Raw genomic sequence first — 27,218 nt, forward strand, 5'->3', positions numbered from 1 at the left:
AAAAATTGATGGTACAGTCAACCAATGAATAAAGTCATTTATAAACAAAAGAATTCAGAAAGTTGTACTTAATAATTCAAGCATATAGTCCAGGGACATAATTCTGACTGCGAAGAAATCACATATGGCATTCCTAAGGTTCAATCTTAGCTCCAATTCTTTCCCCCTATACGTAAATTATCTTCCAGCTTAGTATACAACAAGCAGAATTAGTTGTTTTTGCAGATGACGCTTGTATTGTAATCAATCCAAACATATGTACAAAAACAAAAGAAATTATTAACAAAGTTCTTAAAAACTATCATTGACTGGTTTTCTGTGAATGGTTTCGCCCTCATTTTTAGAAAGCCACAACATATTCATTTCTGCACATTTAGAGGTACTAAACCAATGATAGGAGTAGCACATGGTGAGAAAATAATGAACAGGGTGGAAACTTCAAAATTCTTAGGGATTCATATTTATGAGAATTTAAATATGAAAAATCACATTTTGGAATGCCTTAAACAATGTAGTTAGCCATATTTGTGCTAAGAATCATTGCAAATCTTGGGAGAGACAGATCAGAAAGTTGACATATTTGGCATATTTTCATTCAACAATCTCATATGGGATAATGTTCTGGGGTATCACATCTTTAAGAAAGTAAGTCTTCATTGCCCAAAAGTGTGCTGTAAGAATATTATGTGGTACACACCCACAATTATTTGTAGACATTTGTTTAATGAATTGGGGATTCTGATTACTGCTTCAGAGTATATTTATTCCCTCATGAAGTTCATTGTAAATAATGCATTACAGTTCAAAAGGAACAATGACGAACATAATTACTATACCAGAAGGAAAAATGACATTCATTATTCCACATTAATGTTGTCTTTATCACAAGAAGAGATGCACAATGCTGCAACTAAAATTTTTTATCACTTACTCAATGGTATAAAATATCTGACAAAATTAAAATTTGGAAATAAATTGAGAGAGTTTCTCCTTGACAACTCCTTCTGTCCTTCTGTAGCGTAGAAGTATTTATATTACTGTAATCTGTGAAAGGTGGTAGATAGGAATTACTAACTCACATACATATATCTTCTTTCTTTTTTGGGGAAAAAAATAAACTTTATAAATGTTCAGAATGTAAAGGTATGGTCAAATTAATTTGCAATGTGAATGCAAAATGACTCATTTCACATCATTATGATCCATCTTGCAAAATGACTCACGGAACATGTAATTTAAAAAAAAGGACTTTGTCTTCAGGACAAGTGACTGACTCGCATGTCGTCCTCAGCTAAGAGTGCAGATAGGAGGGTCGTGTGATCAGCACACCGCTCTCCCCGTCGTTATGATGGCTTTCAGTGACTAGAGCTGCTGCTATTTGGTCAAGTAACTCCTCAATGGGCTGAGTGCATCCCGAAAAATGGCAACAGTGCATGGCTGCCTGGATGGTCACCCATCCAAGTGCCCGCCACATCCAACAGCGCTTAACTTCGGTGATCAGATGGGAACCATTGCCTAACATGTAACTAAGGAACTAGTATTTTCCCCACAGCTTCACTCATGTACCTGTTGGACACACAAATTACACACATTGCCTCCTCTGCCCTCTCTGTGTCCACTTCTTCTCTCCTCCCACCCTCCTCCCACCCTCCTCCCACCCTCCTCCCACCCTCCTCCCACCTCTCTGTCCACCTCATCTCTCTGTCCACCTCATCTCTCTGTCCACCTCATCTCTCTGTCCACCTCATCTCTCTGTCCACCTCATCTCTCTGTCCACCTCATCTCTCTGTCCACCTCATCTCTCTGTCCACCTCATCTCTCTGTCCACCTCATCTCTCTGTCCACCTCATCTCTCTGTCCACCTCATCTCTCTGTCCACCTCATCCTCTCACCTCCATCTACCTGACTCCCCCCCACTCTGTCCATATCCTCCCCTTCTCTCTACCTGCCTTTGCTCTCTTACTTTTCCAATTGCCCATTACCTCTTTACACCTGCCTCCTGCAACTCCCCCCCCCCCCCACCCTCACCCCCCTCATCCCTCTCTCTGTTTGTGCCATGCTCCCCTCTCTCTGTCCATCTCATCCTCCCCCCTTCCTCTGTCCACCACGTCACCCCATGTCACACTATCCTTCTTCTGTCTTCTCAGCTGTGCCCATCTGCCCTTTGACTTTTATCCCCTGCAAGGTATGTTGATACTACTCGTACAACTTGCCTCCTCCCTCTCTGCCTGAACATGTCCCCTTGCAATTCTCTCTGTCCATTGTTTCTGCGCCCTTTCTGACAATCCCCTCTTCCCTTCTTTCACTGTCCACCTCATCCTCCTCTCTCTCCATCACCTACGCATGGTAACCAACATAAATGGTGCTTGGAAAAAATCACCCCCCCCCCCCCCCTCCCTCTGCCTCCTTGACATGTAAGCTGTCCTGCAAAGCTGGTTTATAAGGCAGGCCTCACTAATCCAACACGTTACACCTGTCCTGCCTATGTGGTAGGAGCTAAAGAACATGTTTTCCCTGTATCTCCACCCATATTGGAGCGGAGCTAGGTTATAAACCTCACAGTCCTGATACTGATGAAGTATGCTGTTTGTGTATCCAAATTAGTTGGATATCCAACTAGGGGTTTAGAAGGAGAACACACACACACACACACACACACACACACACACACACACACACACAGTCTGCTATATATAAATTGAACAAAATAATACTGTTGAACTTAGGTCCACTAAAAAGAAAGATATTTGAAGCACTACTGCAGAAATGCTTTTGCTCGGTGAATGAATTCATAAATGAACTGGTAATTTGTTTAAAACTTGTTATCTCACTAATTAAATGCAAAACAATGGATAGTCCAGGATGGAATAACAATAATATGGAAAGGACAGATTGCTACTCACCACGTAGATTAGGTGTTGAATCATAGACAGGCACAGTGAAAAAGACTGCTAAAGTATTGAGCTTTGAGATGAAAACAAACCTGCCCCAGCAGCTGGAGAAGTGAAAAACACACACACACACACACACACACACACACACCACACACACACACACACACACACACACACGTGTGTGTGTGTGTGTGTGTGTGTGTGTGTGTGTGTGTGTGTGCGTGTGTGTGTGCGTGTGTGTGCGTGTGTGTGTGTGTGTGTGTGTGTGTTTCTCTGTTTCATTATTGAATTTGTACATAAGGAATTTTATGTTACAGTTTCCATAACTAGTAGCCTGTGTATGTTTTGCAATAGGTGGACCTGCAGACAAACTCCCAACGTATACCTCTATCGGGTGGCCACTCAGAAGCTGTCGCTAAAGAGCTTCATCCGCAAGAGACTGTTGATGATGTGATTCATCATGAAGTAAAGGAGGTTGGTACACACATGTAAGTATTGTTCCAGATAATCTGTACTTTACTGAAATGAACTTCACTGATATTATACCATTTGCAACCATTTAACAACACAGTAAATTTATGTCTACTAAGTGAGATTTGCTACTTAATTTGATTTTGAAGATTCAGTTACATGTTGGATTATTTTTATGTAGAGATGGTGAATTTGTAGTATTTCTTGTGAAACATGGTACATCATTAAAATGACAGCATGCACTTAGTAATGTTTGTATTGGGGGGGGGGGGGGGGGGGTGATGTAGAATTTCTTTCTTTTAGCTGTACAGCTACATTGCTTTCAGCAGGTTTTTCTGAAAATACAAAATTACAAAATTTAAATATGTAAATAATGTCATACTTTTTCACAATAAGTAATCCTCTCTCTCCATTAAAATTTAAGTTTCTGAGAGAGTCTTTTTCCAGAAAATTTTTGGTTTTTGTTTCAAACCAACTCGCAGTTCTCTACAATTTATGAACAAAACAGTGAGGAAGGATAATGATATAAACTTCAGTATTTAGACCTAATGGTATTGTTGGAGTATGCAAGTAAGAAATAGTAGGTGGAAGGGTGAAGCTGAATAATAGTTGCAAAAACAATTTAAGAAATCATCAAAATAATAAAATAGACAAATGGCAAATAGTAGTAGATTGCAAATTAAAGTACCAAAGTGAGTAAACATGAATCAGATGTAAGAAAGGAAAGAAAGAATTTAATTCTATCAAAGGAAAGTGCTGCCAAGAAAATAAATTCGAGACAGAATTGATGGTCAGTACTACAGATGGCAGAGTGTTTAGTATTGCTGGTGGACACACATGAAAGTGTTGACATTATCCTAGCTTGCAGAACTATTAGTTACTTCACTGGGGAAGCAATAGGTTCAAAATAGGTTAAAAATGAAATACAGGTCACTCACACCCCAGGATGAAAGGGACCCATCTGTAGTATATGTACATACATACTCTACAAGCTATGACACAGTGCATGGCAAAGAATACCTTGTATCATTATTAGTTATTCCCTTTCCAGTTCCACTCTTAAATGGAGTGAGGGAAAAAATGACATTCTATACACTTCGGTATGAGCCCTACTTTCTCTTATCGTGTTCTCATGGTCATTATACAAAAATCACATTGGCAGCAGTAGAGTGATTGTGCAGTCAGCCACAAATACTGGTTCTCTAAATTTTCTCTGAAGTGTTTCTAAAAAATAATATCATACTCTTCAGCAGTAAGCCTCTGAATTGCTTCAATGTCATCCTTTAATCTGACCTGTTGTGATCCCAAACTCTCAAGCACTACCGAAGAAGAGGTCACACTTTTGTTCTACAAGGTATCCTTTATAAATGAGCTACTCTTTCCGAGAATCCTCCCAATAAACTGAAGCTGAGCATTTGTCTTCCTTGTTACTACCCTTACGTGCTTGTTCCATTATGCCTACATATTTAATTGAGGTGATTGTGTCAAGCAGCACCACACCAAATTAAATTCGAACATTACAGGATTGTTTTTCCTACTGATGTGCATTAATTTATATTTTTCTCTGTTTACAGCTAGCTGTGATTCATCACACCAAATAGAAATTCAGAGTCATTCTGGATGCTCTTGCAGTCACATGGTAATGATACTTTCCCGTATACTACCATGTCATCAGCAAATAATTGCTGATTGCTGCTCACCATATCCTTAAATCAATTATGTACATAAAGAACAAGATAAGTCCTAGCACACTTCCCTGGGACACTCTTGACAATAGCCATGTCTTTGATGAAAGCTAGCCATCCAGGATAACATACTAGCTTATATTACTTAAAAAAAGTCTTCTAGCCACTGACATATCTGAAAACATATTCTGTATGCTCGGAGCTTCATTAACAGTTTGGGATGGGGAATTGTGTCCAATGCTTTCCTGAAATCTATGGATATGGAATATGCCTGCTGCCCTTCATCTATGGTATCCTTTATTTACTTTCTTAGCTTTTGTTGATGGGTGTTATTTATAAGGTCCAGAAACACAGCTTCTAGTTTGTCTTTTGGACAAACTGGTAAAACCATAGTCATCAGCTTGAAAGGTAAATAGTGATTTTAATGTATTATTTTTAATGCTGTAATGATTCTGATTACAGAAATCCAAGTATTCAACTTTCTATTAATAATTGAAGCATGTGCATGAATAATGCCATTTGGCACATTTTGCATCACCTTAATTCACTCACCATTCTAGTAATACACAGCATCATTTGTGCAGAGGTGCAAAAACTGCAAGAGTCTCCTTGTTGTTAAGTGCCACCCTTTGATGATAAATGGGTCAACTGTTACAACAGATGATGCAAACTGCCGTATACAACACAGTTACATGCAATTCTACAAAATGTGCCTTATAGCATTATTCAAGGACATGTTTCAATTGACAAAATCTCATTGCCCCCCCCCCCCCCCCCCCCCCACACACACACACCAGTCTTCTTGGCATGAAGAATGTAATGTTAGAGCTTAGCAACAACTATTCAACATGCTCTTAGATTGCACTGAATATGCTAGTGAATGCAGTGGCCATCAGTTTCAATCATTCTTGATATTGATACATACTTCTATTGACAATGGGTCTTGCTTGGCCCAATCATCCGCTGTCGTTGTTAGAGAAATATGTGTATGTTTCTGTCTTTTTACATCTGAATTCATTGAGTTGATGAACAATTTTGATGGCGGTCTGAGAAGAATCTCCAAATCAGTTTATTCAAGTCACTGATTCCTCCTCCAGCACACCAAAATCATAAACAGGTATCACAAAAAATTATGCAGTTGTTGTTCTACAACTTGTACTGTCCAAACATTATGAGAAATGAAACAGTGGATGCCTTTCCACGTGAAACAGTTAAACATTATTTAAACTTGCAATGAGTGATTAGATTGTATGACATGTGTCAGTGAAGTAAAATTTGCTTATATATTGTTATACCCTAATTTCCTGATGAGCTTCATAGAAAGACAGTTTTTCAATAACTAAATGATGTGACCAGATCCAGATGCGACCTGTCATGATCTCAAATGTCAATTTCTCAAATACATATGGAAATTATATGATGATGATGATGTGATGTTTTGCTGTGACATTGTGACCCTGCTCAGGGAAGCCAAAGTCCACATAAGAAAACCTATCCATTTAGCTCAGAATATGAAGGAACATTTAATTTCATAACTTTATCTGATTTTTACATGCCTGACAGTGCTGACACACTCACTAATTTTGACAGCTATGTTCCGTTCTCTCTTACCTGCTTCACAATTATTTGCTAAAATGAGGGTTTCGTATCTCCTTTCAAGGTTTGCCATTGATTCTCAGTAATAATTAATGTCAGTTGATTGCTGTGCTAAAATATTGATTCATATAAAGTATTTTAACTGATCATTATTTGAAATGTGTGAACCATTTGTCTTCTGTATGTTCCTGCTCATAAACTTTTACCATTTCTTTGCAGACTACTTTGTGAAGTGAGCTACAACTCACCCATGAAGAATCATTTATCATTTCGCAAGTTTTTTAAATTTGAAGTATTCAAACCTTTGGATGTAAAAACAAAGTTTTATAATGCAGAGGTATTTAACATAATTTTCTTATTTTCAACTAGTTCATTACAACTAAACATTTAAAAATCCCCACATCAATATGAAGACAATGCTGACTGTCAGTGCATCTTATAAACAGCTATACAGGCTCAGTTTTAAAAGCAATTTTGGTATTAATGAAATTTTAAATGGCTAATTTAAGACTTTCTTTTGTTATAAGTGACATATTATAGAATGAATGATAACCAGTCATATGATAGCAATGATGGAATAGTTGAATGGTACTTAAAAACATCTTAATCATTCAGCACCTTTAAAGACAGTTCATCATGTATTTCTTGGTTTGCAAATTTCTTATAGAGTTGGTCCAATTGTTGTTGCACAGGGCGTGTGTGTAAAAAAAAAAAAAAAAATAAAATAAAATAAAATAAAATAAAATAAAAAAAATTGTCTTCTCTGCTGACTATGTTTGCTTGCATATGCAAATGCTTAGCATTTCAGTGCAACTGTAAGAAGTAGGTAGGAGTAATGCCATCTGCATTATGTATATAATGTAAGATCTCACAGCATATTTCTCATTCAGAAACTTCATTTGACTTTTAAGTTATTTGTGAAAAGACTGTGTTATGCCTCATGTAAGAACCAGAAACTTTCTCCAGCATTTGAGCGAATTTAACAATGGCAGTTGTTGTTGTCTTCAGTCCTGAGACTGGTTTGATGCAGCTCTCCATGCTACTCTATCCTGTACAAGCCTCTTCATCTCCCAGTACCTCCTGCAACCTACATCCTTCTGAATCTGCTTAGTGTATGCATCTCTTGGTCTCCCTCTACGATTTTTACCCTCCACGCTGCCCTCCAATACTAAACTGGTGATCCCTTGATGCCTCAGAACATGTCCTACCAACTGGTCCCTTCGTCTAGTCAAGTTGTGCCACAAACTTCTCTTCTCCCCAATCCTATTCAATACCTCCTCATTAGTTACATAATCTATCCACCTTATCTTCAGCATTCTTCTGTAGCACCACATTTCGAAAGCTTTTATTCTCTTGTTGTCCAAACTACTTATCGTTCATGTTTCACTTCCATACATGGCTACACTCCATACAAATACTTTCAGAAATGTCTTCCTGACACTTAAATCTATACTAGATGTTAACAAATTTCTCTTCTTCAGAAACGTTTTCCTTGCCATTGCCAGTCTACATTTTATGTCCTCTCTACTTCGACCATCATCAGTTATTTTACTTCCTAAATAGCAAAACTCCTTTACTAATTTAAGTGTGTCATTTCCTAATCTAATTCCCTGAGCATCACCCGACTTAATTCATCTACATTCCATTATCCTCGTTTTGCTTTTGTTGATGTTCATCTTATATACTCCTCTCAAGACACTGTCCATTCCATTCAAATGCTCTTCTAAGTCCTTTGCTGTCTCTGACAGAATTACAATGTCATCGGCGAACCTCAAAGTTTTTATTTCTTCTCCATGGATTTTCATACCTACTTTGAATTTTTATTTTGTTTCCTTCACTGCTTGTCAATTTACAGATTGAATAACATTGGGGAGAGGCTACAACCCTGTCTTACTCCCTTCCCAACCACTGCTTCCCTTTCATGTCCCTCGACTCTTACAACTGCCATCAGGTTTCTGTACAAATTGTAAATAGCCTTTCGCTCCCTGTATTTTACCCCTGCCACCTTCAGAATTTGGAAGAGAGTATTCCAGTCGACATTGTCAAAAGCTTTCTCTAAGTCTACAAATGCTAGAAATGTAGGTTTGCCCTTCCTTAATCTAGCTTCTAAGATAAGTCGTAGGGTCAGTATTGCCTCACGTGTTCCAACATTTCTACGGAATCCAAACTGATCTTCCCCAAGGTCGGCTTCTACTAGTTTTTCCAATTTTCTGTAGAGAATTCGCGTTGGTATTTTGCAGCTGTGACTTATTAAACTGATAGTTTGGTAATTTTCACATCTGTCAACACCTGCTTTCTTTGGGATTGGGATTATTATATTCTTCTTGAAGTCTGAGGGTATTTCACCTGTCTCATACGTCTTGCTCACCAGATGGTAGAGTTTTGTCAGGAGTGACTCTCCCAAGGCCATCAGTAGTTCCAATGGAATGTTGTCTACTCCCGGAGCCTTGTTTCGACTCAGGTCTTTCAGTGCTCTGTCAAACTCTTCACGCAATATCGTATCTCCCATTTCATCTTCATCTACCTCCTCTTCCATTTCCGTAATGTTGTCCTCAAGTACATCGCCCTTGTATAGACCCTCTATATACTCCTCCCACCTTTGTGCTTTCCCTTCTTTGCTTAGAACTGGGTTTCCATCTGAGCTCTTGATGTTGATACAAGTGGTTCTCTTATCTCCAAAGGTCTCCTTAATTTTCCTGTAGGCAGTATCTATCTTACCCGTAGTGAGATTAGCCTCTACATCCTTACATTTGTCCTTCCTGTTGATCTCATTTTTGAGACGTTTGTATTCCTTTTTGCCTGTTTCATTTACTGCATTTTTATATTTTCTCCTTTCATCAATTAAATTCAGTATCTCTTCTGTTACCCAAGGATTTCTTCTAGCCCTCATCTTTTTACCTACTTGATCCTCTGCTGCCTTCACTACTTCATCCCTCAAAGCTACCCATTCTTCTTCTACTGAATTTCTTTCCCCCATTCCTCTCAGTTGTTCCCGTATGCTCTCCCTGAAACTCTGTACAACCTCTGATTCTTTCAGTTTATCCAGATCCCATCTCCTTAAATCCCCACCTTTTTTCAGTTTCTTCAGTTTTAATCTACAGTTCATAACCAATAGATTGTGGTCAGAGTCCACATCTGCCCCTGGAAATGTCTCATGTATACAACCTTCTTTCATGATTCTTAAACCAAGTGTTAGCTATGATTAAGTTGTCCTCTGTGCAAAATTCTACCAGGCAGCTTCCTCTTTCATTTCTTTGCCCCAATACATATTCACCTACTACATTTCGTTATCTCCCTTTTCGTACTACTGAATTCCAGTCACCCATGACTATTAAATTTTCGTCACCCTTCACTATCTGAATAATTTCTTTTATATCTTCGTACACTTCTTCAATTTCTTCGTCGTCTGCATAGAGCTAGTTGGCATATAAACTTTGTACTACTGTAGTAGGCGTGGGCTTCATATCTATCTTGGCCACAATAATGCGTTCACTATGCTGTTTGTAGTAGCTTACCCGCATTCCTATTTTCCTATTCATTATTAAACCTACTCCTGCATTACCCCTATTTGATTTTGTGTTTATAACCCTGTAGTCACCTGACCAGAAGTCTTGTTCCTCCTGCCACCGAACCTCACTAATTCCCACTGTATCTAACTTTAAACTATCCATATTCCTTTTCTAATTTTCTAACCTACCTGCCTGATTAAGGGATCTGACACTCCACGCTCCGATCCGTAGACCGCCAGTTCTCTTTCTCCTGATAACGACATCTTCTTGAATGGTCCCCGCCCGGAGATCTGAATGGGGGACTATTTTACCTCCGGAATATTTTACTCAAGAGGACGCCATCATCATTTAACCTTACAGTAAAGCTGCATGCTCTCGGGAAAAATTATGGCTGTAGTTTCCCCTTGCTTTCAGCCGTTCGCAGTACCACAACAGCAAGGCCGTTTTGGTTATTGTTACAAGGCCAGATCAGTCAATCATCCAGACTGTATCCCCTGCAACTAATGAAAAGGCTGCTGCCCCTCTTCAGGAACCACGCGATTGTCTGGCCTCTCAACAGATACCCCTCCATTGTGGTTGCACCTACGGTACGGCTATCTGTATCGCTGAGGCATGCAAGCCTTCCCACCAACGGCAAGGTCCATGGTTCATGGAGGGAGACAATGACAGTATCATGTCCTATTGAGACTGCACTTCATCATTCTGCAATGCTGCTGTTCCCCTTGGTTGAGATCCCATGACTGTCATGCAAGAAAGGAATCAGTGGGTAAGGGAGGGGATACTCTATGCCATACAGGAGCTCAACAGAGCCACCTCATTGCAAGAAGAGAGTAAGAAGAGGGTAATATCAAACAATGGAAACTCCAAGTAGGAATATCAACAGTTTAGCAAAAGATAGATTGCTACTTACCATAAAGATGACACACTAAGTTGCAGACACACAGTTTAAAGACTACACATAAGGTTTCAGCCACAGCCTTCATCGGGAAAAGAAAACGCACAGCATTCATTGACACAAGCAAGCACACCTCATGCACATATGACTGCCAACTCCAGCAGCTCAGGCCAGAATGCATTTATCACATAGGATGGAAGCAGCAGTCTGGTTCGGGTGGGGAACTAATATCAATGTATTGGTGGGGGAAGAAGGAAGTGCTGTGTTGTGGAGTGTGGAGGGACTAGAATGCCAACAGGTGCAGCATCAGGAGGTTGAGGAGCAGGAATGTGGGAAAAACATTGCAAAAAAGGAGAGGATTGGGGAAAGAGGGGCAGATGCATTGGCAGGGGGTGGCAAACAAGGAGGATAGAAGACTTGAATGGAAGGAGATGACAGGACAGAGGGGCGGAAACTGTTAGTTGGAGGGTGTGGGGATGGTATGTTACCATAGGTTGATGTTGGGCTAATTACAGGAGTTCTTTGGATTCTCCTCTCCACCACCAGCTTTTCTGAACTGTGCGATGGGAGTTATCCTCACAACACATTCTCCACGCCTGTAATTATCCCAGCCTCAACCTACGGTAGCATTCTCTCCCAACACCCTCCACCTAACAGTTTCCATCCACTTTTGTTTTATCATCACCTCCCCATTCGTGTCTCCCACCCTCTGTCAGTGCACCCACCCATCTTTCTGTGCTCCTTTCCTCGTTTGCTGTGTTTTCCACACCTTGCTGCCCACAGATGCCTGATACTGCACCTGTTGGCATTCTAGTCCCTGCAGATTCCACCAGACTGTACTTCTCTCTTCCCCCACCCATAAACTGCTATCCCTCCCCCTTTCCCGTCCCCTCCAGAATGCTGCTTCCATCCCATATGATAGTTGTATTCTGGCCTGAGATGCCGGAGTTGGCAGTCACGTATGTGTGAGGTGTGCTTGCTTGTGTGAAAGAATTGTCTCTGTATCTGTATCTCTTTCTCCAACCAAAGCTGCGGCCTAAAGCTTATGTGTAAGTGTCCTTTAATTGTGCCTGTCTGCAACTTAATGCATCATCTTTACAGTAAGTTGTAATCTATCTTTTCCTCTGTTGTTAATAAAAGGGTAAGATTTTTCATTCAGAAGTACAGGACTGTGCTGTCTTGTCACATATCTTGAGTCGTGATTTAGATTGTTTGCAGCAAGAAAAGTATCCATATGGTCTGTGCTACAACTGTTGGAGCATTAAGAACTATTTGCACAGCAGTCTCTGTTGTGCCTTCCTTCCACATGGCAACTGAGAGAAGAATGCCAAAGATGGTGCACCTAACAATGACACTGGACACAGGAGTAGCAACAAATCATTTTTCAGAGTAATCAGATTTCAACATACAGCATCAAATTGCAGGTCACCAAACTGCAGGTATAACTTTGCTGATGTTCAGAATAGAACGACTGTTGCCACAATGCATTAGTCACCATCATATGGGTCCAACACATGATGTGATGTAATAGGATGGCGCTGAGTACACAACATGATCACTTATGATTCAGACAGAATTATCTATTACATTTTTGAAATGATAAGGCCAGAGTATGTGCCTTATCGTTGAGGTCTCAATGATGGTATCTTTTAACAAGATAATGCCAGACCTTATATTGCGCGTGCTACCCTGACCTACCTTGAAACGGGGGTTGCTCAGCTGTTGTCCTGGGCAACACCTATTCCAGATCTCTCTGTCCAGAATGCCTGGTTACAGGTTGCTGAGAGATATGCAGGCCACCGCTTACCAGCCACTATAATTGATTAACTCTGGCACAGAGTTAAAGTTGTGGATTGTTGCACTTTTACCCATCAGCCAAACTGTGTTTTACTTTTTTTTCCAGACAGACTATAGGCAGTTTTCTGCCAGCAGTGACAACTCGATGTAGTAAATGTTGTATCATATGTACCCCAAAATCTCCTACAAATGTAATCACATATTCTTCCCAGTATATTGTGTACTCACAGTGAGTAAAATTTTTTTGTGTCCCATCTTTCTCAACATTTTAATTTTAATGGCCTATGTTATAATTACAGTTTGTATAACAACATTTAGACTATTTGTTGTGACTGTGGACCCTACTGCTACACAAAAAAATCACTTAAATGATAAAAAAATCCTTTTATAGCTTCTCTGGTTAAGAAAGTCTTAGCCATATTAGCTCTATTTTAAGTTATTTCAATGTAAAAACAGTTTATTTATATGTGTGGACTCGCATTCAGGAGGACGACGGTTCAATCCCGTCTCTAGCCATCCTGATTTAGGTTTTCTGTGATTTCCCTAAATCGTTTCAGGCAAATGCCAGGATGGTTCCTTTGAAAGGGCACGGCCAATTTCCTTCCCTAACCCGAGCTTGCGCTCCGTCTCTAATGACGTCGTTGTCGATGGGACGTTAAACTCTAACAACCACCTTTATTTATATGTGATGGTCCCAGCCAAACAAAAATTTTTTAATTTTCATGCGTCACAGGTGCAGTAATTCCATGCTGTTTGCACCAGAAAAAACAATACAGGACATCGTACCACTTCAGTTACAATTCGGCCATAATGATGTGTGTCTTAATGCAGTGTTATGTTTCCTCTATGCCGTGTTACTATGACACAATAATTGGGAAATACTGTTTTGCCTCCAGAAATTGAAAAAGAAAGCATTGATTATTAACATGAAACATAATCATGTTAATCAGTATACATGCACAAAGTTTGCTGTTGCCCTCAATACTCGGTGTGCAAATAGGTTGGAACTGAAAACTTTAAGCCAAACCAGTTTTTCAAATTTCACCCTTAAAAGCTGCAACTTTGAAAAATATTGAAAATAATCAAGACAATAATTTTGGCTTTCTGTTTAGTCATACTCTATATTCTAATGGGTGGGCATCCTGAAGAATTTCTTCCAGGCAGACGAAATTAAGTCAACAAAGTGAACATAATAGCATTGAATATCTGTAAACAAAGGAAAACTGCATGAGGTACTGTTGCACTCTGGCTTATTGATAGTTTTGTGTGGAGTCCTATGTTTTTGGAATTGCAAATTCCCTAAAAAACATAAAAAAGGTAAAACAGTTTGAATTCAGCACGGTCTGTGAATATCTTGGAACATTTTGTTGAGCCACACATATAATCACTTGGCATTGGTCTGTACTTTTATCGTGTTGAGTGATGGTCCAGACCACTTACAACATTATTGCCATTTGAAAATGAAGATGTGAATTGTGCTAGTTAAATATTTTGTGGTTGTCTTCAGTATTCTGAAACAGCAGTCAATAAAATATTTTTCTTTAATTGAGTCTACATAAGAGGATCCCTCACAACTAGGAGCGTGGCTGTCAGCTTGCTGCTGTGAAGAGCTGTGTATGGAGGTGTGTGAACATTGAGGCACAGCCATAGAGCGAGTTACAAAATCACCTTATGTGATTGGTTGAAGTAGATGGGTGAAGGTGCTGCACCCAGCTGCTGTCAGGGATCAATGTATGCTGACTCAACTGCAGGCCACCAGAGAAGCTTTCAAATGTTTGATTTCTTATTTCAAGCATATCTTTAGCATGCTTGGTCAACTACTTTCCTCAGGAGATTCCTGAAAGTCATAATGTTTTGGAGAAATCGGACCATCCGTTCTTGATTGATCAGGATCCAAGTAGCGTTCATTCATCATTGTGTTCTGTAGATCACATTGAGAAGGGTAACCTTGAGGGATATTTGTAACATTGTGAAGAAACACTAGTGAAAGTGCACTACTTCAAAAGTAGGTCATTTCTTCTACATAGTTTTTTAAACACAAGCATCCAAGTTTTAGATGGCAAATTGCTTGTGTCATTGAATTCAGTGATATTATTGTTCATTCATTCGTGTTTCTTCTTCACCTTATCACCCTTTTGGAGGGTACCACTAAGCTTGGTGCCATCTTCTATAAGAATTTTCTTTCGAATTAATTACTGGCATTACTTCACTTCCTTCAGAGAACTGACTGGATCGATTTCAACAAAGACTTGATACAGACATCATTTTCTGTGTGGAAAGAAGCACTGCATGAGTAAGAACAATCTACATTACATAGGAGTGGTGGTTGTGGGTGAAAATGGAGTGACAGAGAAGCATTATTCAGGAATGTCTGGAGCAAAGAAATTTCAATAAAATTTTAGTCTATGTGACTCATTATTTACACTAATTATTTACATTATTTAATTAAAAATACTGTGTGGGTAATACACTCCTACCTTACATCTACGAATGGGTGTGGATGTAAGAAGCCATGACACACAAAGTATTTGATAATGACCAATATTAGTATGGAATCCATAGTTTTTGGAACCGCTAGTCTCATTGGTAACAGTCCTGGTGGGCGTTTCACTCCTAGGTATGTCTGTATGTTGCGGGAAGAGGTAGATGAGGTGCCAAGGCAGTGACATATCAACCCATCTTTGTAATAGCTGAAGCAGTTTTAGCAGAGTTGGTAGCTGAAGCAGTTTTAGCAGAGTTGGCACATTTTTCATTTGCCATCTGGAAAAGTAATACTGTGATAGAAATACCCCCCTAGCACCCATACGGCTGAGGAAGGCATGAGGGGTCAGGAGGAAAAGGGGTGATATAAAAGCATAACTCATGGATGCCCAGAGCAGTTTTTACCAACCTTGGTATATACATTGTAAGTAGGCTGTTTATGTGTCTGTATGTTGGCCGTGTGATAGATTGCATTAATAACGCTGACAGCGCTGTGGGCCCTCTGTAAGAGACTCTGTGGCTGGTCGCACTAGCAGTTGGAGGTGAATAGCCAGCAGTGATGGAAGTTGGAAGTGAGTGGTCCATAGATTTAGGTTTTGCGTTATTACCCATTTCTGAATTTACTCAAGACACACTTCCTTTTTTTCGATATGTAGGTATTGCCGGTGTGGACGCATTGCCGAAAAGCACATTGGGACATGTTTGTCACTCATGCATTGTTACTACCATTACTTCAAAAAGTTAATCAAATTACATCAAAAAGTTAATCAAATTATGTCAAAAAGTTAATCAAATTATGTCAAAAAGTTAATCAAATGAACCAGGAGCTTCAAAAATTTAACACACCTGAACAACCACTTGAACTAACACGTGAAGATTTAATTGCTGAGACATCCAAAATCAAATCGAAACATCAAAAAGTTTCTGAAGATGTAAAAATGCAAATTTGTGAGCATTTTCAGCCCATCTTTTTGCAGCATGACAACACATTACTTCTCATGAAGCTGACATAAAAGGACCACAGATTATTGTTCAAGAAAATTACGACAACTTGCAGGCTAAAATTGTAAAAGGTCAGGAAAACTTACAGGACACAGTAGATAAGATTACAACATAAATAGACACACTAAAACATGGTTCGGAAAAACACACGGTGGAAATCTGCACATTATCGGAAAAAGTAGTCAAACTTTCAGATCAGCTAACTAATTTATCTACAAAGGTAGATGATGATCTGGACGATACAAAACCGGTAGACTTTACTGATACAGAGGAATACAAAGGAATTAGGAAATTTAAACAAAATCAGAAACAAATTAATATGCAACACAACAGAGAAATACGGGAAGTGCAAGATCAATTGGCACAGGTGGATCTTCTTTCTTAAGCTTTTACTTAAATTGAGATAACTGAGAAGGTGAAACTTTTTAATTTAATTCTGAAACTGCTGAGTGAAATTGAATGCAAATGAACCTGCTTAAACTGCTGAGTGAAACTGAATGTACTGTCACTTTGCTTATCTTTATCATATCAACACTGACCTACAGAATTTACCCTGACAAACAGAACTCAAACGTTTCCTATTCATTAATTACTCACAGAATACAATGGTAACATGATCTGACTGCTTTAAAATTAACTCAAAAAAATGATCCTGAATAAGAAGAAATCCTAAAAATAACCTATACATTTCATAAGTCACTTATCTCATAAAAATCATTACCCAATGCCACAAACACCAATACTGCTAAATAAAAGATTCTAGCTATTGAAGGCTCTAACTACTGTTGGGCATGTGGTTATCAAAGGAAGGGTTTTGCTGCAAAGCAAGCAATGTATTTTTACCTTAATAATGTGACATCCAGTTCCAAAAATTATGTAATCATGAATAATGTTCAGACTCCTCCAAGTCTGAGACATCCAGATCGTCCGCTCACACTAATTCTGCAGACCTCCAACACTGCTAATTATTAACCTAACCTCCATCACTCCTGACTACTCACTCCCAACTTCCATCACTGCTGGCCATTCACATACAACTGCTAGTGCAATCAGCTACAGAGTCTCTTACAGAGTGCCCACAACGCTGTCAGAGTTATTAATGCAGTCTATCGCGCTGCCAACACACAGACACACAAACAGCCTAATTACAACATGACCTTTTTTTTCTTCTAAAAGTAGTACAGAAGTAAGATTGCTCTTCTACTCCCAGGGAAGGCGGTGGAAATGAGAAGGGGGTAATATGTAAAAATTATCTAAAATTACCCCTTTTGTGTTTCTTTACTGTATTTAATTGACTTGGAATACTTTAAAAAGTATGAATAGCAAATTCTCTCTTATTTATGCTGTTCAGTGTTGACCAGGTAACAAAATGAGCTCTGCAGTGAGCCAATAATTTTGTCAGTGTGTTTCAGGACCTAAGTTCATGCCACATGGCTGAATAGCACAGACATTTTTAAGAGCGTGGTTGGTGTTGAATGGTGTAAAATAGCAGAGAATCAGACATATGTATGCAATATATGTGACACATACATATGTGGGTGAAGCTATGGGTAAAAAGTTAGTGTTGCTGTAAATAGTGAGCTGGAAGTGGTGGTAGTAATTTTAATGTTCAGTGTGTAAGTCTGAGATGAAACACAGAGGCATAAAATATAGCAAAGCATTCAAGTTTTAAATCAGTGTTTCTTTCTTGACCGAGTAGTAGTAGTTCATTCCAGAGAATTTAAACAGCACTCAGGCAAACATGGCATGGCAGCCATGACCCAGATTATGAATTTGGAGTCCTATATTGTTGACAAAAATTAAAAATGTTGAACTGTTAATGTTATTGAGAATCAGTTATCAGAAAGCCTTGTCAGCAAGAGAAAGGACTCAGCTGCGACTCATATACAAAGACATTCTAACAACACTCCCAAAGAGAAGAGCAGTTGCTTTTTATCATTTACTTAAACAAAGAAAAGTAGCTAATAATAATTACAAGTAACTTTCCTGTAATGCACATGGTGAACATAGTGGAACTGTAGATGGCAATATAAAAATAGCTATAAATATTGATGGAGGGAAAAAATTATTGCCATCTTATCCTGTCATGTTGTGAGCCATTTGAACTGGGGTCCTGGCTGACACACTAATAAATATCTATTGTGTCTTGTTTGCTTCAGCCTTTACTTATATTTTTCCAGGTGAAGCAATATGATTCCAAAAGCATGTGCTCACTTCTGCTGCCACTTGTGATGATATTTTTGTTCTCAGTATTTCATCAGTAAAGTGGTGTAATTAGCTTACCTGTTTGAATGTGCAACAGTAGGAGGAAAATGAGGAGTCAATAATAATCAGATGGCTTTATGTCAAACTTGTAGACACCTGCTAGGACAAAAATGTACCAAATGCATGCCATTTTAATTAGCTTCTGTGGTAATATAATTACTTCATATTAACATGGATCTAGGGTTATGTCATAGTGTTGTTCATTTTTTCCCTTGTCTTCTTCCCTCTCTCAGCTACGTTTATTAGCATCCAGCTTTCTAAGTGAATGATAGTACGGTGATTAACATCAGTAATAAATATCACAATTCCCTGCAGATACATATTCTGTTTTGTAATCAAATAATTTATGAATGTCAACAATGTAGGAAAACATATTACTACTTACCAAAAAGAAGACACATTAAGGTGTAGATAGTCACAATTAAGACACTTGCGTAAAGCTTAATTACCAAAAGAGAAACGCACACATTTGTACACATCAGCAAGCTCACCTCTTGCACACGACTACCAGCTCCGAGGTGCTGGAGTTGGTAGTCATGTGTAGAAGCGGTTTGCATGCTTATATGTATGAAATGTGTGTGTTTCTCTTTTGCTGATGAAAGCTGTGGCTGAAAGCTTTATGTAAGTGTCTTTTAATTGTGTCTGTTTGCAATTTAACTGTATGGTAAGTAGCAGTCTATCTTTTCCTGCGTTGTTCATTTAGGTTTCTGGTTTTCATTTGTACATTCTATGCCATATATGAATTGTTCTCTTGGTCAAATCCCTGTTGTAAATGACATTTCCTGTTGGTAGTATACTGAATAATTGTGAATGAGGTTGTACAAGGGTAATCGCAAAAGTAAGGTCTCTTGTTTTTTTTATAATTACATAGACCTGTTTATTTCTACAATGGTTTACATCAGTTTACAGCTTGAACATTTAGCTATTTTTTAACATAATCACCATTTCTGTCAATGCATTTTTGTAGACGCTGTGGCAGTTTTTGTATGCCCATGTCATACCAGCTTGCCGCCATGCTGTTCAGAAAGTTATGAATCTCTTCTTTCACCTCATCATTGGAGCTGAATTGCTGGGACCACAATTGACGCTGACAGGTACTGTGATACTCTGAAAAAACTTAAACGGGCAATTCAGAACGGGAGAAGAGGAATGTTGAGCAAGGGTGTACACATTCTCCATGACAATGCTCGCCCACACATCGCTCGGCAAACTGTTGCTGTCCTGCAACAGTTTCTGTGGAACATAATCTGTGGAACATAATCACCCATCCACCCTATAGTCCTAACTTGGCACCCAGTGACTATCATCTGTTTCCTAGGTTAAAAGAACATTTACTGGAAAGCGATTAAGCTCAGATGATGAGGTGAAAGAAGAGATTCATAACTTTCTGAACAGCATGGTGGCGAGCTGGTATGACATGGGCATACTAAAACACAGCATCTACGAAAATGCATCGACAGAAGTGGTGACCATGTCAAAAAATAGCTACATGTTCAAGCTGTAAACTGATGCAAAACATTGTAGAAATAAACAGGTCTATGTACTTAAAAAAAAAAAAAAGACCTTACTTTTGGGACTGCCCTCGTACATAGTGTGTATATTTCAATTGGGGAATGTCACATTAAGTATATATGTTATTTGGAGCAGAAAAGGCAGAGAGAAAATGACTGAATAACATCAAGAAAGTTATGGTATTTTATAATACTGTGGTGCATGGCTATTTGAATAGAGGTGCTTCATTAAATTAATACTGTAAGCAATGTGTGTAATTTTGTCTTACTCAATGGTGAACTTATGGTATCACAGTGTATAATAAATTAGTCTTTTATTAACATTTTTGATCATTTTTATTAATATTTATTATAGAATAAAATTTGCTATTAATTTATACAACGTAACATGTGACATTCTGGAAACTAAATTTTATATTCATATAATCTTCTTTTTATGTTCACTGCATGAATCTTGCTGGTGCCTGCATGCTGCATTGCATGTTAAAAGGACTTCATTGTAAGTTTAATGCATTTTATTTTGGTTTTATTACCATCTGGAAATATTTAAATTTTTTAATCAAAATACAATCATCTTTAACAGTTAAGTACTCATGTCATGTGCTTCACCTGAGTAATATATATATTTTTTCTATGTTATTGGGACTAAGGTTTAGTTCTTCCTTAAGTAATGTTGTAGGAACATTTTCATTGGCATTTATTAGTGGAGTGGGATCTTTATTCTATGATTAGTGCATAGTAATATGGTGTCTAATTCATTTTTGTGCTGACTGCATCCCTATATTGGTAATATTAATCATGAAGATATTAACGGGTTACTTGTAGGAGATTGTGTTTTCTGTTTTTGGTGTCTTGACTAATAATCACCCTATCAATTGGCCAGTTTGGACACTTAAGTTATTATGAAGCATCCATCATAAATTAGACTGTGTATCGTGCCCCTTACAACCCGTTGGTATCAGGGTAAAATTGTGATAATACACCATGAGAAGTAGCACTTTTGGGACAGTACGATCAGATGGAGTGGACTCGCAGATGTGATGGGCAACGTATGTCAGTACATAGAATAACAAAAAAATCAATTTTTGGCAAAATAATTTAATTGGAGTGATAAAAAATCTACACACCAAGTGGTGGCAGAACACTTACATAAAAGAAAGTTATAATTGGGGAAGCTTTTGGAGGCTGTGGCTCCTTTTTCAGGTGGACAGGTTGAAAGGGAAAGGAGGGGGATGAAGGAAAAGGATTGGGCAGGTTTAGGAAAAGGAGGAGATTTCAGGAAAATCACCCAGAACCACAGGTCAAGGGAGACACAGGACGAGATGAGAAGGAAAGACTGACTGTTAGGGACTGCATTGCACGAGAATGAAAAACATGTGAGCTTAAAGGTGGAAGACAGGGTAATATGCAAGACAGGGATTTCTACTTAATCATCATGCTTGAGTTAATGAGAGTGAAAAACTAAGTGCATTATACATAACAGAGGTGGGAGAGGAGCAGTGAAAAATACATGAGTAAGGTAATGAAAGATATAGAAAACTAAAATGGAGTGAATAAAAGAGTAGTTACTGTGAAGAAATGCTGAGTCAGAAGAAATTAAATTAAATTAAGGCCAGATGGGTGGTGAGAACCAAGGACATCTTGTAGTGCTAGTTCCCACGTGCGGAGTTAGAAGAAACTGGTGTCTGGGGGAAGAACCCAGATGGCGAATGTGATAAAACAGGCATTGAGATAATGATTGTCATGTTGTAGAGCGTGCTCTGCTACAGGATATTGCGTGTTCCCTGTATACACTCTCTGCTTGTGCTCCTTCACCCTAATTGATAATTTGGTGGTAGTCATGCTGATGTAAGAGGCTGAATAGTGTTACAACAGCTTGTATATCATGTGTTGTTTCACAGGTGACTCTACTGTTGGTAGTATACGTTTTGCCAGTTACAGGGTTGGTATAGGCGGTAGTAGGAGGGTGCGTAGGGTAACTCCTGCAGCAGAGACCGTCACAGGGGTAGGAGCCAAAGGCTAGGGAGATGAGTGCAGAAGGAGCATAGGGTCTGACAAGAATATAGCAGAGATTGGGAGGGCGGTGTAAAGCTGTTCTAAGTGTGGTGGGCAAAATCTCAGACAGAATAACTTTCATTTCAGGGCATGATTTTAGGAAGTTATGGCCTTGTTGAGGTAGCTGATTAATACATTCCAGACCAGGATATTATACTTGGAACAATTAATTCACCTTTACATACAAACTTATCAAGGGTATGGCCATGGGAACCAGAATAGCTCCTTCCTCTGCCATCCTTTTCATGGATCACTTGGAGGGGTCTTTCCTGGGATCCACAAGTCTTCAGCCCTTGGTTTGATTTAGATACATTGATGACATCTTTACCATATGGACTCATGGTGAGGCTGACCTGTTAAAATTCCTGAAATCTCTTAATAACTCACTGAAGGCCAGGTACACTCTTCTGTCCACATTAAACCTACTAACAGACGACACTACTTACATTTTGACAGTCAGCATCCTTTCCATGTCAAACGTTCCCTCCCACCCTGCCTTGGCATTCAGGGCAAACATATTTGTTCGGATGCAAACTATTTACAGCAATACGCCACCATTCTCACTTCAGCCTTCACTGGATGTAATTAGTCCTCCAGTCTAGATCGAAAGATGATTTGCTGGGCCATCACATCCAGTCTTGGTAGCGCTTATCCCTCCAAGAAATAACTTCAGAGCACACCACTGGCGATTCAGTATTATCCTGGTCTGGAATGTATTTATCAGCTAATTCACAAGGCTATGACTTCCTAAAACCATGCCCTGGAGAGAGATCCATTCTGTCTGAGATTTTACCCACCACACCTAGAATGGCTTTTTGTTACCCTCCTAATCTCTGCAACATTCTTGTCAGACCCTGTGCTGCTCCTGCATCCATCTCCCTACCCTATGGACACATCCCTAGTGTGAGACTTGTCCAATGCATCCACCTACCACCGCATATACCAGCCCTGTCACTAGCAAAACATATACTATCAAAGGGAGAGCCACCCGTGAAATGACACATCATATACCAGCTGTTATGTAATCACTCTTCCCCATGAACCATGGACCTTGCCGTTGGTGGGGAGGCTTGCGAGCCTCAGCGATACAGATAGCCATACCGCAGGTACAACCACAACGGAGGGGCATCTGTTGAGAAGCCAGACAAACATGTGGTTCCTGAAGAGGGGCAGCAGCCTTTTCAGTAGTTGCAAGGGCAACAGTCTGGATGATTGACTGATCTGGCCTTGCAATAATAACCAAATCAGCCTTGCTGTGCTGGTACTGCGAACGGCTGAAAGCAAAGGGAAACTACGGCCGTAATTTTTCCCGAGGGCATGCAGCTTTACTGTATGATTAAATGATGATGGCGTCCTCTTGGGTAAAATATTCCAGAGGTAAAATAGTCCCCCATTGGCATCTCCGGGTGGGGACTAATCAAGAGGATGTCATTATCAGGAGAAAGAAAACTGGCGTTCTATGGATCGGAACATGGAATGTCAGATCCCTTAATCGGGCAGGTAGGTTTGAAAATTTAAAAAGGGAGATGGATAGGTTAAAGTTAGATATAGTGGGAATTAGTGAAGTTCGGTGGCAGGAGGAACAAGACTTCTGGTCAGGTGACTACAGGGTTATAAACACAAAATCAAATAGGAGTAATGCAGGAGTAGGTTTAATAATGAATAGGAAAATAGGAATGCGGGTAAGCTCCTACAAACAGCATAGTGAACGCATTATTGTGGCCAAGATAGATACGAAGCCCACACCTACTACAGTAGTAAAAATTTTAATGCCAACTAGCTCTGCAGATGACGAAGAAATTGAAGAAATGTATGTTGAAATAAAAGAAATTATTCAGATAGTGAAGGGAGATGAAAATTTAATAGTCATGGGTGACTGGAATTCGAGTGTAGGAAAAGGGAGAGAAGGATAGTAGTAGGTGGATATGGATTGGGGATAAGAAATGAAAGAGGAAGCCGCCTGGCAGTATTTTGCACAGAGCACAACTTAATCAAAGCTAACACTTGGTTTAAGAATCATGAAAGAAGGTTGAAAACATGGAAGAACCCTGGAGATACTAAAAGGTATCAGATAGATTATATAATGCTAAGACAGAGATTTAGGAACCAGGTTTTAAATTGTAAGACATTTCCAGGGGCAGATGTGGACTCTAACCACAATCTATTGGTTATGACCTGTAGATTAAAACTGAAGAAACTGCAAGAAGGTGGGAATTTAAGGGGATGGGACCTGGATAAATTGAAAGAACTAGAGGTTGTACAAAGTTTCAGGGGGAGCAAAGGGAACATTTGACAGGAATGGGGGAAAGAAATACAGTAGAAGAAGAATGGGTAGCTTTGAGGGATGAAGTAGTGAAGGCAGCAGAGGGTCACGTAGGTAAAAAGACGAGGGCTAGTAGAAATCCTTGGGTAACAGAAGAAATATTGAATTTAATTGATGAAAGGAGAAAATATAAAAATGCAATAAATGAAACAGGCAAAAAGGAATACAAACGTCTCAAAAATGAGGTAGACAGGAAGTGCAAAATGGCTAAGAGGGGTTGGATGGAGGACAAATGTAAGGATGTAGAGGCTTACCTTACTACAGGTAAGATAGATACTGCCTACAGGAAAATTAAGGAGACCTTTCGAGATCAGAGAACCACTTGTATCAACATCAAGAGCTCAGATAGAAACCCAGTTCTAAGCAAAGAGGGGAAAGCAGAAAGGTGGAAGAAGTATATAGAGGGTCTATACAAGGGGGATGTACTTGGGGACAATGTTATGGAAATGGAATAGGATGTAGATGAAGATGAAGTGGGAGATGCGATACTGTGTGAAGAGTTTGACAGAGCACTGAAAGACCTGAGTCGAAACAAGGCCCCCGGAGTAGACAACCTTCCATTAGAACTACTGACAGCCTTGGGAGAGCCAGTCCTGACAAAACTCTACCATCTGGTGAGCAAGATGTATGAAACAGGTGAAATACCCTCAGACTTCAAGAAGAATATAATAATTCCAATCCCAAAGAAAGCAGGTGTTGACAGATGTGAAAATTACCGAACAATCAGTTTAATAAGCCATAGCTGCAAAATACTAACACAAATTCTTTACAGACGAATGGAAAAACTGGTAGAAGCCGACCTCGGGGTAGATCAGTTTGGTTTCCGTAGAAATACTGGAACACGTGAGGCAATACGGACCTTACCACTTATCTTAAAAGAAATATTAAGGAAAGGCAAACCTACGTTTCTAGCATTTGTAGACTTAGAGAAAGCTTTTTACAATGTTGACTGGAATATTCTCTTTCAAATTCTAAAGGTGGCAGGGGTAAAATACAGGGAGCGAAAGGCTATTTATAATTTGTACAGAAACCAGATGGCAGTAATAAGAGTCGAGGGGCATGAAAGGGAAGCAGTGGTTGGGAAAGGAGTGAGACAGGGTTGTAGCCTCTCCCCGATGTTATTCAATCTGTATATTGAGCAAGCAATAAAGGAAACAAAGGAAAAATTCGGAGTAGGTATTAAAATCCATGGAGAAGAAATAAGAACTTTGAGGTTCGCCGATGACATTGTAATTCTGTCAGAGACAGCAAAGGACTTAGTGCAGTTGAACGGAATGGACATTGTCTTGAAAGGAGGGTATAAGATGAACACCCACAAAAGCAAAAAGAGGATAATGGAATGTAGTCGAATTAACTCTGGTGATGTTGAGGGAATTAGATTAGGAAATGAGACACTTAAATTAGTAAAGGAGTTTTGCTAATTGGGGAGCAAAATAACTGATGATGGTCGAAGTAGAGAGGATACAAAATGTAGACTGGCAATGGCAAGGAAACCGTTTCTGAAGAAGAGAAATTTGTTAACATCGAGTATAGATTTAAGTGTCAGGAAGTCTTTTCTGAAAGTATTTGTATCGAGTGTGGCCATGTATGGAAGTGAAACATGGATGATAAATAGTTTTGACAAGAAGAGAATAGAAGCTTTTGAAATGTGGTGCTACAGAAGAATGCTGAAGATTAGATGGGTAGATCACATAACTAATGAGGAGGTATTGAATAGGATTGGGGAGAAGAGAAGATTGTGGCACAACTTGACGAGAAGAAGGGATCGGTTGGTAGGACATGTTCTGAGGCATCAAGGGATCACCAATTTAGTATAGGAGTGCAGCGTGGAGGGTAAAAATCGTAGAGGGGGACCAAGAGATGAATACACTAAGCAGATTCAGAAGGATGTAGGTTGCAGTAGATACTGGGAGATGAAGAAGCTTGCACAGGATAGAGTAGCATGGAGAGGTGCATCAAACCAGTCTCAGGACTGAAGACAACAACAACATGTAAACACTGCTCAGCTTTTTACATCGGCATGACTACCACCAATAGGATGAATGAGATAGGCAGACGTTGTATACTGGCAAGCTCTACAATAAGACATTCGTGATCTCAGTGCCTGTTTTATCACATGCACCCTCTGGATCCTTCCCCCAGACACCAGTTCCTCAGGACTCTGTAGGCTGGAACTAGCGCTACAACATGTCCTTGGTTCTCGCCACCCACCTGTCCTTAATTTACGTTAATTTCTCCTGTCTCAGCATTTCTTCACAGTAACTACTCTTTTCTTCACTGTATTTTAGTTTTCTACATCTTTCACTGTCTTACCCATTAATTTTTCACCACCCCCTCCCACCCCTCTTATGCACAATGCACTTAGCTTTTCATACTTATCAACTCATATGTGATGTTTAAGCAGTAATCTCTGTCTTGCATATTACCTTGTCTTCCACCTATAACCTATCAGGTTTTCAAAACTCTGATGCAGTCACCACAATCAGTCTTTTCTTCGTATCCTGTACGGTAAGTCTCCTTTGACCTGCGGTTTCGGGTGACTTTTCCAAAATCTACCCCTTTTCGTAGACTTGTCCAGTCCTTTTCTGTTACTTGTTTTCCTTCCCTTTCAACCTTCTGTCTGAAGAAGGTGCCATAGGCTCCAAAATCTTACCCAAATTTAACTTTCTTTTACGTGTGTATTCTGCTGCAACTTGTTGAGTAGATTTTTTTATCTGTAAATTATTTAGTACAT

At 39.3% G+C, this 27,218-nt stretch overlaps 1 protein-coding gene across 3 annotated transcripts in view; it reads left to right on the plus strand.

Annotated features, from left to right (window-relative positions):
• LOC126272781 (trafficking protein particle complex subunit 13) overlaps window positions 1–27,218 on the plus strand; it is a 200,592-nt gene that overhangs the window by 93,354 nt on the left and 80,020 nt on the right. For all 3 annotated transcript variants that reach the window (XM_049975925.1, XM_049975926.1, XM_049975927.1), the window contains exons 4-5: window positions 3,249–3,382; window positions 6,866–6,983. In XM_049975925.1, coding sequence (XP_049831882.1) covers window positions 3,249–3,382; window positions 6,866–6,983 — 252 coding nt within the window. The remainder of the gene's footprint in view (window positions 1–3,248; window positions 3,383–6,865; window positions 6,984–27,218) is intronic.

Source organism: Schistocerca gregaria, chromosome 5 (genome assembly GCF_023897955.1).
Source record: "Schistocerca gregaria isolate iqSchGreg1 chromosome 5, iqSchGreg1.2, whole genome shotgun sequence".
NCBI lineage: Eukaryota > Metazoa > Arthropoda > Insecta > Orthoptera > Acrididae > Schistocerca > Schistocerca gregaria.